The sequence below is a fragment of the Charadrius vociferus genome, unplaced genomic scaffold (genome assembly GCF_000708025.1).
Source record: "Charadrius vociferus isolate BGI_N301 unplaced genomic scaffold, ASM70802v2 scaffold332, whole genome shotgun sequence".
Taxonomy (NCBI): Eukaryota; Metazoa; Chordata; class Aves; order Charadriiformes; family Charadriidae; genus Charadrius; species Charadrius vociferus.
Genome location: NW_009647418.1, coordinates 2,068,140 through 2,079,647, shown reverse-complemented (window position 1 = coordinate 2,079,647; position 11,508 = coordinate 2,068,140). Strand labels below are relative to the sequence as shown.

General features: G+C 37.9%; 1 protein-coding gene across 1 annotated transcript in view; it reads right to left on the bottom strand.

Annotated features, from left to right (window-relative positions):
• Window positions 1–887: 887 nt before the first annotated feature.
• Window positions 888–11,508, bottom strand: part of SBNO1 (strawberry notch homolog 1 (Drosophila)) — a 26,924-nt gene continuing 16,303 nt past the window's right edge. The window contains 16 exon segments of the mRNA XM_009880261.1: window positions 888–2,304; window positions 3,236–3,429; window positions 4,209–4,285; window positions 4,977–5,114; window positions 5,565–5,657; window positions 5,842–5,936; window positions 6,016–6,162; window positions 6,419–6,493; window positions 7,029–7,128; window positions 7,614–7,685; window positions 7,786–7,898; window positions 8,285–8,420; window positions 9,194–9,325; window positions 10,221–10,390; window positions 10,478–10,648; window positions 10,947–11,144. Coding sequence (XP_009878563.1) covers window positions 2,162–2,304; window positions 3,236–3,429; window positions 4,209–4,285; window positions 4,977–5,114; window positions 5,565–5,657; window positions 5,842–5,936; window positions 6,016–6,162; window positions 6,419–6,493; window positions 7,029–7,128; window positions 7,614–7,685; window positions 7,786–7,898; window positions 8,285–8,420; window positions 9,194–9,325; window positions 10,221–10,390; window positions 10,478–10,648; window positions 10,947–11,144 — 2,054 coding nt within the window. The 3' untranslated portion in view covers window positions 888–2,161.

Below are 11,508 nucleotides of genomic sequence, written 5' to 3'. Positions count from 1 at the left end.
TCCACATCAAATAATAATTAAAAGAAAAAAGACAGTGAAGTGCAGACACAGCTTGCCGTTACTAGCAATTTGGTTCACTGTCTGTTGCAATAGTAATCTGTCAACATACTTCTCAAAATCCCGTTCCTTCTCCTGGAAAGGATGCCAAATACATCCAATGGTGGGTATGAAACACATGAACATCCTCCCCCACGCCCTGTCTGTGGTCTATGCTTTTCCAGGGCACGATCAGCTCCTACAGCGCTCAGGCAAGCTTCCCCTCGCTACCAGAGGACTAAGAACTCCCAAACACACCTACCACCTGCATTACAAGTACTTTACAGCGATGTAGCAGGTGCTGCAGCAACAGAGAGCATGCTGATTTATTCTAGATCTGTATTTCCAGTTAGTCACAAGCATGTGCAGGGGATTCATCCCCTCGACCATTTCAGACGGGCGCCACGGAGAGCAGGCAGGTGTCCTTCCCCGACAAGCAGGTGCTCTGTGACCGCACTGGGGTGCCGGCACAGGCAGCGTTAACAGAAGCTCAAGCAAAATAATTCACGTAAGGGAGCTCGCTTCAGCCCGAAGTTGAGGAACTTCTGGCCCCATTAATTACAAAAAAAACTTTGACACTTGAATCCTGCTCACCGAGTGTTTACAGAAGTGACACAGCTACAGAGGACTGCTGCTCTAAGGCTGTCAGGTGAACCTTACTTAAAATATGCATCAAGGTTTAAACACAGTTTCCTTCTCGCCTCACTAACGAGTTCAACTGAAATAGTTGGACTGCGAGACAGAAGCCTGGTTAAAGCAGACTGGAACATGCCAAGTCCTGTCGAATTCCAATTGTACAGACTTGTTAGTTTTTTTGGAATACAGTGATTGCCTAAACAAGACTCCACTTCTTGTTAGTACAATAACTTTTATTTGACATCTACAAGATCGTTATCTTGTAGTTTTTTTGGACAGGTTTATACAATCTCAATTTTTCAATAGTGCAACCTGTGCAAGCAAGAAATGACAAACATTGTCCTTCACTTTCTTATAAACATCTACTATTATAGGCAAAACAAAACTTACCCATATTATAGATAAGTGACTATTCACATTTGTACATTACAATTTCTTTTAAACAGCTCCAGATAAACTCTACAATGTCTTACAACATATTAAACAGTATTCAAGTTACTGGGTAACAGAAACAGCACATACAGCGGAACCCTCAAGTGTTTCCCATTCTCTAATTTACAGCTCAAGTAAGGTTTCATCTTACAAGTGACAAATTAAATTACATTAATGAAGTAAAAAATATAAGATTGTATGCGAGATGGAAGTGAATTTGCACTTAAGTTTCCATAACCACCTCGGATTAAGGAAATGCTTCAATTTAAGGAAAATAGGCATCCAGCCATCTTTGCAGTACACATTAGGAATACCATTAATACATTAAAAATGAACTAATTTTAATTTAAGATGTTTATCACAAAAAGAACATGTTGTAGACTCAAATATATAACCCCCAGGAGAGAACCAGAAAAAATGCAACACCTGGGTATAAACACTATAAAAATGCAATAACCAATGCTGTACAACTAAGATTGTGTTTCTCTCTGAATTCCTGTCCTGTGTGTTTATCCTGTCCATGCCCGTTTCTAAAGACATGCACTGTCAAACAGAAACTGGGAAGGAACCTGAATGCATGATGTGCAACCTCTAGGTTTCATGCTTTTATAAACTCATAAATCGAAGAGAAAAACCCAATATATATTTTCTATATATATACTCAATACATGCATTCAAGGATATCTCCCACAGCAATGGCATTGATGCACTGCGTTAAACCCTGAGCACTGTATGACAAGATAAAAATAAAGCCTGCTTGGGGATTTTCAAGCATTTTCAAACAAATTGTGGTTTGTAGCTTAAAAGGCCAAAAGTAAAAGCAAACAGGAAGCACTACAGAGAGCATAAGGAAAGACAGATGCACCACCATAAACAACTGCTGGCTTTCAGTTCTACCAACCTTTTTAAGATCTCTTTATTCCCAAAGTATTTGAGAGCACACAACTGAACTGAAAAAGTTATATTTCTTTGGAATCTGTCCCTGATTTTTATGCAAGTGATATGCTTTTACAGCCTTTTCCTCAAACACCAAAGTCAACACCTGGAGTTCGTCCTCTTATGCGTTGTTGAAATTGGTGATGCTCTGCGGGTGATGCTGCTGCCATATCTGCTGCTGTTGTACTGCGAGCTGTTGAGACTGGTCTGACGTTGACAGGAGGTTTACAAGGGGCGATACACAATTTGCAGGAATGATCAAACCTGAAAACAGCAACAAAGCAATTGTTTCAGACACACGCAAACAATGTGTTCATGAAAACCTCAGGCTGATGATTCCACCATTGAAGTTATGCAACTGTGACCAGTGACCATTTCCAACGTCAAGTCTAATCAAGCACAGCTACAAGTTCTGCTTCTCAATAAGAGGTCTATCTTCAGAAATGACTAGATCCTTTAGGTCATGAAGCAACAGAAATTTGCCATTTTGCTCCTGAAGACAAATTTTATTCTTGTGTTGCCCGCTGCCACATAGAACAGGACATCACCCATTTTTCCTTTAGTTTCACAGAAGTTACACCACCACGAGAGTTTAAACATGCAAAACCTAGTTTCAACATCTTAGAAAACTGTTACTAGAGTAGGAGCTGCCATGATATTGCACATCCACAGGAAGTCCACGTTTAAAAAAAAGAAAGATTTCAGCCTCTGAGGTACCTGTTATGAGAGCTTCATGAAGAAGTTTAGTGACAAGAAGTAACATAGTCATCTTGCAGTCATTACAAACATATGATTTTCAGTAGCTCAAAGCCCACGAAAACAACCATTTCAAGGGCTTACTATTCTTTGTCAGGAGTGGGGAAAAAAGTAGAGCCCTTACGGTTTCAAAGGCAGCTTGGTTGGAACAGGCCAAATATGACATTTTTGTTCCTAGTAAATCAAAAGAACTGGGAGAATAAGTGTTCCAAAGCCTGGCTGGAAAAGAAAAAATTCTTCCTTCTTTAACCTGACTCAAAACAGTGTTTGTAGTACAAATACTGATTTCAACAGTTGTACTTCTGCCCCTCCCCAACATACACTCTTACCAGCCTTTTCTCTTGCAAGCATCTCTACAAAGTCCCCTACGTGACTGCCAACATGACGTAATCTTTAAGTTACAACTAACTTAAAATCAAGGAGCAGACAAGCCACTTACCTACAATCCTCTGCCCATCTTCTGTTCTTAGACGAACTATTTGCATTTTCACATTTGTACCACTCACAGAGGCTAGAACGCCTTCTACTTTTGTCCAGACGCTCAATACTGAACCACACAAGACATAGTAAGTTCGACAGCGGAGTCCCACTTCACAAACTAATCCCAAGCCTGCCTTCTTACAATTGCCTCTCCTACAGTAGAGAGAAAAAAAACACTTTCAAAACAATTCTGCAAACAGAAAGTATCCAATTCAAATAGAAATGAGACTTGAGGTTACTTAACATGTATTTAGCATTCAGAGAGGGCTGCAAGTACGCAGTAAGGGAAAGATACTTTATCCACAGCATGCCTCTAATGGTAAAGCTTTGAGAAGTGTTGGCCTATTTAGGAGCAGATCTTCAAAATTTACAGACAGAGCTTTAAGTCAAAGATACCACTCATTTAAATCACCCGAGAACCTGAATATGTTACATATGAAACTGGTATCTGACCAGTGATTTTCAGAAGCTCCAATGTTAATCTGAAACTTCTACCAGTTATGCTGTTCCTCAGGAATACAACATCAGCTTCAGAGTTCAGACACAGAAGAGGTAGCACAAGAACAGCTGTTTCTGACATCTCTCTCTTCTCTACATGAAGTATGAATATTTCCCTCCCACATAACATTAGACCTATCCTACCACAATAACAGAACAGGTCAAGACACAAAGCACAAGCTACTCCTGGGTCATTTATACTTCTACTGGCGTGCAAGCTATACACTAGCATTCATCTAATATATCAGGACTTTAAGGGCAAGCGCAAAGTTTCATGTTTCCACTCAAAGGTTGGGTCATTTGATTGGTCATGGCACAATTTTTCTTAAGCAAGAAACAAGATTTCACACAAACAGCAGAAAAACAGAAGTAGCAATAAACCAGTTTAGGTAAACAGTTAAAGTTAAAGCATGTTAGTGCACAGAAATACTAACCAATAAGCATGGGTGCAGGTATCCGCAGAAGAATTGTACTGCTCTAACCAATGAGGCAGAGCATCTTCAGAAGGTACCTGGAAAAGTTAAAGTGGGAATAATAATGAAATAAACCACATCAAGACTTGCACAGAATGGCAGCAATTTGGTCATTACTGTGAGAAAAGAGGGAGCACCAACATTCTGATGGAGAGGTACATTGTCCTATAATTTCAGGCTATTCGATCAAAATTGCATCTCAAAGGATGAGCAAAACATTTGAACATAGCAGAATCTCAGAACTTTTCCAATAATCAACCTGATCTCAGAGTTTCCTCAAGTTTTTATAAAATCAGTACCAGAAAGTCACTTAAGAGAAGTATTAGACATCTTACCAGCCTCTAAACAAAAGAATCCATTACAGTATTTAAAATGTCACCAAACAGCTGAAGCTTCAGAATCATCGCTTAGAACAACATACTGCACACAGCTTCTTATTTAAGAACATGTTTGTACACCTTACGTAGAAGCAAGGTTTTTCCTTGCTAGACCCTAAAACCCCCTCATTTTATTACCACACCACAGATTATTTATATTCAGAAAGCTTTGGGTATAGGAATGCAGAAGCCATGTATATCCACTTAAAAAGACCTAAATATAAGCTCTGCTCTGGAAAAAATGAGCCTAGCTTTTAACTTGCTAGAATTGTACACCAATACCAGAAAAAGAAAGTCCCTCTACTTTTCAAAATTTTCTTCAGTTTAAAACTCGCATAATTTCAATGATTACCTTCTTATATTTCTTTTTCAGGTCTGCACATGTTTCTAGTTTGAGTTGTTTCCCAGTATTTGGTCTGTACACTAAAAAAAGCTTCTTTTTAGGATTCACTTCTTTTACTAGAATAGCAGTTTTCTTGTTGTTTCTTATCTGGAAAAGAAAGAAATCAAAAACTTCCTAAGTTTAAACACGCCAGCAGTATCTACCTTAAGTGATTCGTTACGGTGTTCTTTACAGAGTAACGGTGCGTGTGCAGTAAGACAACCAGTAACAATAAGGACACCTTTAGAAGACAGTACCACTAATCTGCATTAACCTCACAACTTTTCCTTACAGTAAAGCATCTGGTTTCTCCATGCAGGTTTAAACAAGAGCTATTAATTTGGGCTCACATTCCCATTAGAAAATATTAGGAGCAGCTAAAAAGAAGTGCTTCACACTTAGTGTCAGAAACAAACTTAACATTAATGTAAGGTTGAAAGCATTTGGCAAAACTGAACAGTAATTAATTTGAACAGTAAATTTTTCAGATGAGACAGACTATTTGGTTAGCTCCTGAAAAACTTCTGTGACCATAATCCAAGAGACAAAGAATCTTACCTGTAGTGATAAATAAAATCCATCATCTGGACCAGTCTGTTCTGCCCAGATCTTAGTTGCTTCGTCCCAAGACATTCCTCTCTCTACACTGATCTAGAAGAGAGCCATGCAGGGGTATTTAAATGGGAACAGACTTTAAAACAGCTACAGATACAGGAACTAAAGGCCTGGAACCTCCCCTCACTCAGCACACACTTAGCTGATTGCCATGTTTTAAAAAACTTATTGGCAAGTAAGTTTTATTAGTTCATACAAAGAAGATACAAAATTAACTTACTGTGTATAGTTCTACGTGTCCAGAGGTAGAATATCCGGGAGTTAAAAACTTCTTAACATCTGCCTTCCTTACTTTCTCATCCCCAGAGCCCAAATCTTAAAAGGAAAGGATAGAGTTATTCTGCTTGCCTGTTCTTACTTAAGTACAAGAGTACCGAGAAATTGATTTACCCACCTAAGATGCCCATATCGTATCTTCCATTCTTTTTAGCATTTTGAATAACTGCATTTAACGTGTCAGAAAAGTACTGGAATAAAGCATTCTGCTGATGTACTTCCATACCGAGAATTCTATTCAGAAATTTCCCTATATTGTTATAATCTTAAAAAGAATAAGAAATACACATATTAGGTGAACAAAGATTAAGTTTGATGACAACAAGTTTTCAATCAGTGTTCAAAGAGTCTCAAAGAGACTACTTAAATGCATTCTTCCAGAAATGAGGAAAACATTCTGAAGTTCTCCAAAAAAGTCACTTTTTACACAGTTACAACTTCAGTTCTGTTGCTAGGAATCCACTATCATGATACATGATATTCCTAGCAACATTCTAAAGATACACTAAACACACAAATACCTTTATCAAGCGTTAGTATTCCAGATCTGTCTTCTACATTTATCAAGCCTACACCAATCAATCCCTGACGAACATCTAGGAAAAAGAAACAAGTTAAATCATAGCTGCTTTGTCATCTAAAAATAAACCAACAAAGTAACAGCCTGTTTAGCAATCTTGTTTCGGGATCCAATTCCAAAACTTCTGACACACCTCAAATACACTGCTGACAATTTCTACCCAATACATTAATAAGCAAGAGAGAACTTTGCCTTCTGTCCTTCTAGGAAGCACAGAAAGGGAAAGCTACTAACAGCACTATGCGTGAGCCCAGAGAGGAACAAGATATTGTAACAGATAACGGGAAAATGAGGTTCAAAAACCGTACGTAATATTTTGGCCAAACAGATAGAGAACATGCCTTATGTTGAGAGAGTTCACATATCTTGTTTCATACATGAACTTCAACATTCAAGCAATGTGCATAGGGATAACACCCAGTGAGAGTCTGTCTGCGCCAGCTGATCAGTTTAAATAGTAACAATGTTTTCTAGCTCTAAAATGATTTGCATTTGCTGCATAGTGGAGAACAGTCAAAAGGTAGCTATTACATCCAATGAATTGTACTTACCTTTGAAGAAGTCTCCAGGAAAATCAGGAGGAGGTGAGACCATTGGGGAGTCTAAGTTCACAATGGATTTCATAACAATCTCTAAAGCATTTCTGCCATACTGCATAAGAAAAAGAAAGTTGCTATAACAATGTGATCCAGTGTTTGTGCCTCAGCTGCAAGCACACATCACTTAACCAGCATTTGTAATTCACAATAAAACGTTTTTCTCTGCAACAGTAGAGGGAACTGGTTATTAGCTTTTCAATTATAAACCACACTACGTAAACAGCCCAGTCTTAATTTCTAACTAGAATTTCCACATTAATCTTTCAGGTGTGACTGAAAGGACATGTACCATTTATTTAAGGACTTGGATTGTTAGCAAATGCAGAAAAGTAATTTACACGCATATTTGCGTTCCACATGGCTTTGCAAACAGAACTAAGAATGTCTACTGGATAGCTCAGAAAGAGGCCTCCTTTCAGGAAGTAATACCATTAAAAGTGAAACACTTCACAGGAGATGGAAGAAATCTGTCCTCAACAGGTCATTTGTGGAATAAGCACCACAGCGTGAGCTTTCAAACAGAAACAGAAGCATCACCTTGTTGTCAAAATTGAATCTGCTGAGGTCTCGAGTTTCTGTAGCCCGTCTGTCACCATGGGTGAGGGCTCCCTGTTAAGAAACACCTTTGTAACTAAATCAAATTTTAAGAAAAAGAAATTTAAGTTATATTTTCTCAAATGAAGGATCAGACTTCTTGAAACAATCTTACCAAGCTCTCCAGTCTTTTTGCAACTATGGATGCAAATCTTTGCTCTCCTGCCAATTCAGAAATTAGGAACACGTACTCTGGAGCAGTCACTTGATTGGATCTATGAGTTCTTCCTGGATAATTAAGTAGAAGCACGTACGTTAAATAAATTCCACTTCATTGAACATTTCTAATAAATTACAAATTGTGATTTTTTCTGCTGTAATACAGCCAATAGAAGGTAGTACACAAACGCTCTAGAGTTGTGGCAACTTTCATAAAGGTACTGATACATGAAGACACCCCTAAGCTGCAGTCTAAGTTTGTTTGTTAAGTTTCTTTCAAAACTTTCAAGACTATTAGCTATGACTATTGATAAAGCTGATTCTGTTCATAGGTAAAGAAGACTGGAAGGGTCCTTAAGAGGTCGCTTAGTGAATCTTCCTTTCCAGGAATTAGCAGTAAATTCAGTTTAGTATTACTGAGTTTGCTAGGGGAAAGATACAAAAAACTTATTTACCAAACTGCTGTATTGCTCTATCCGCACTCCACGGCAACTCCAGAGTCATATGAACTCTCCGCCTCTGATTCTTAGCTCTACGGTCTGCTTGCAATGATATACCAGAGCTGGCAGCCTCCGAGATTATGGCAATGTTCTTTTATTAAGAAAGGAGTTGTTAGTTAGCAATAAATCCAAGATCAAGCTCCAGTTTTCAGTTTCTAAATAAAATTTCATTTTATAACTACTAACAGGTCTGGAATGGTTTAATTGTTATTTGGTTTTCCTATCACAAGAAGGAGAGGGGCAGGGAGAGAAGAAAAAGTATGGTTTTCTATCAGAGTTAGAAATGCTAACAATTTTTTTTTTGAGTGAAAGGAGTGGTTTCCACTTTACTCTTCAGCAGCACCTTTCTGTACAAATGGAGAAAGACAGCCTGTTGCAGTCTTGCCATTCCAAAGGGCAGGTTTCTCTGATGTCGGCCTGCACTTCAGAAAGAAAAGGAGAGGGACACAGGGAGACTTGCTCTGATAGCAAACACAGAGAAGACAGAAAGTTGCTGCAAATACTTATAAGGAAGAGGACATGGCCAGTCTAGTATCTGAATGCATTTGCCTTGAAAGAATGTAAATGTTTGGACTGTGCGCAAGTCACTTACAGGAACATGAGTATTTACCCTGAAGTGTAACAACAGAACAGAACAGAAGTTCCATGCAACAGCTACATTTACTTGATTTGCCCTCTTGTGGTAGCATGTTTCAAATGAACCACAGGAAAGTGGTTTTGTGAATGGAAAATGCTTTCTAACTAGTACTTACTTATAGTACCTAAAAAGTCACTGTGGGGTAATGGTAGAGTCACAACTTGAATAACTTAGTGTTACTATGGCATCCAGTAAGTTTTTCTAAATAGTGACTCTTTGAGGACTACCTTATCTCCATCCATGAACCTCTGCTTTTCCGTGATGTTCAGAATTTCAACGGGCACATCGAGTTCAGATCTTGACTCATAAGATATGCTGCCATCATCATTGCTTACAACTCTCCCTTTGCGGCCTGTCATCTTTCAAAATAAAAGGGAATAACAAGCTCATTATGGCAATACCAAAATTATTACACAACCAAAAACTTCAAGCAATGCTGCTATTTAATCATATACTGACCTTAAAATAGAGTTGGTAATTTACTTCAAGTGCAAGACTACATTAGAGAACCTGGATTATTTTTCGGTTGATGCCATTATCTGCTATGTGGAACACTTATTTAGAGGTAACTCAGGGAATCAAAAGCATAAAAAGCGTATCTACGTAGAAAAGATGTAGTATTATACTACCGCCCATAAGGGATTTATCAAGAATACTAAGATAATAAACTAAACTGACAGCTGAGATTGTCACTGATTTTAACAGTCTTAAATCACAATTATGTTTTTACTCGATAGAGATACGTAGCTTAAAGACTTGTTTCTAAAATTACTGAGTAAGAGAAATAGATCACCAGGCTTTTCACTCATCACAGTTTTATTATACAGGTTCTTAATCTTCATTGCCTACGAAGATAAACTAAAGCTGCTTTCTCTCTCATATACACCAGCTTCCAATTGACTACGGCTAGTTAAGAGAAATATACCACTACAAAGCAAGAGAGAAACTAGTATGATTTACCCAACAAGAAACTATGAGTCTTAGAAATAACCTATTTACCCATTCAGAGCTCTTCTCTGTATTCTAATACTATCTTCAAGTTTCTCTTTAATTCAGAGGCATTCAGCAAGAGTAAACTATATTCTTATCCCTGTGAGACTACTGCCTAAAACTGATAAACAAGTTCTCTTTAACACTTAGGTCACACGCAGCCTTGAAGAATGACAACGCTGATTTACTGCAGCCAGACAGATAATGTATGGCTCCAGTAGAAAAAATAACATCATTTTTTTCTAAATGCGAATATCAGCCTACCTCTGCAACATTTTCAGGACCACCCAGTTCATCTATAAGCTCATCCAGTGTATTAGGTGGGAGATCTTCAGCCAGCTTTTCCAGTTTATCAAGCAGTTCTTTTTTCATTTGTTGGGCCCTTTCAACAGCATCCTGACTTGTTACAAAGCTGCTGTTTGTGTTACTGTTTGCTGAAATTTAAGAGAGACTTTAAGATTCAGAATTTCACTGCCTCATTGCCAAGAAAGTGGATCAACGTCAAAGAAACTCATTCTTACCTGACGTGTTAGTAGTAGAAGTGGTGGTACCAACAGTGGAAGTAAAACAGCTAGGTCGTTTTGATCCAAGACCAGAAGCTAGTAAGGCACTTTGAATAGAATCTGGGTCTATACTTTTCTTCTTTTTCTTGTCTTTATTTTTTTTATGCTCTTTTCTAATTAGCCAGGGATCTAAAGTTAAATAAAATATTTCCAAAAAGTTTCAAGCATTTACTAAAAAGTCTTCTTTTAGTTTGAAAAACTACATTTTCATTACAAAAGGTGAGCTCCAAAAGTCTGAACTCCAGTGTGTAAAATCTACTTAAGATGATGCAAATCAACATTCTAGTATTAATTCCAGCCTCAGTAGAAATAAACTATGTGCTTATCAAATGCTTATTTCTGGCTCACTGAAATGGTTAGGAAAGACGTTATGCTTACTATCTGCAAGTACAGTTCCTTGCTTGATGAAACACTTAAACTGTCTTACCATCTTCATCGTCTTCACTGGATTCATCTCTGAATGGGTTGAAGTCGTCATCATCTCCAGAACTCAAAAATCTGGAGCTCTCATTGTCACTTTCCTCATTATCTGAAGCATCAGACTCACTTTCACTCTCATCAGAGCTGCTACCTGCAAGGCCACCTGTTTTGCGAGCTTTTTTGGCTTCTCTGCTTATTTCTTCACCTAATTACATAAACCCAGGAGAAAAAAAAAAAAAAATTAGTTTAGACCTTGGAGTCTACCTTTGAGGTTTGTTTTACCACCACTGCATATAAATTAGAAAAATATTCAATTTCTAAAACCAGAACTGTTTAAAAGAATCTAATCTGAGTTTCAAGGAAGACCCTTCTCCCAAGATTTATGATCACCTACTTTTCCGTAAGAACATAATCAGTTTGAGACGTGGGGTGGTATTAAACTTCTCTTTACTGAGCCTCAAGAAAAAAAAAAGCAATTATTTGTGTGACTGCATCGGGAAGTAGTCTGACATGTACAAGACATTTTGGGATACAGCCCCATACTAGATCAACCTAATTTTGAGCAAAGT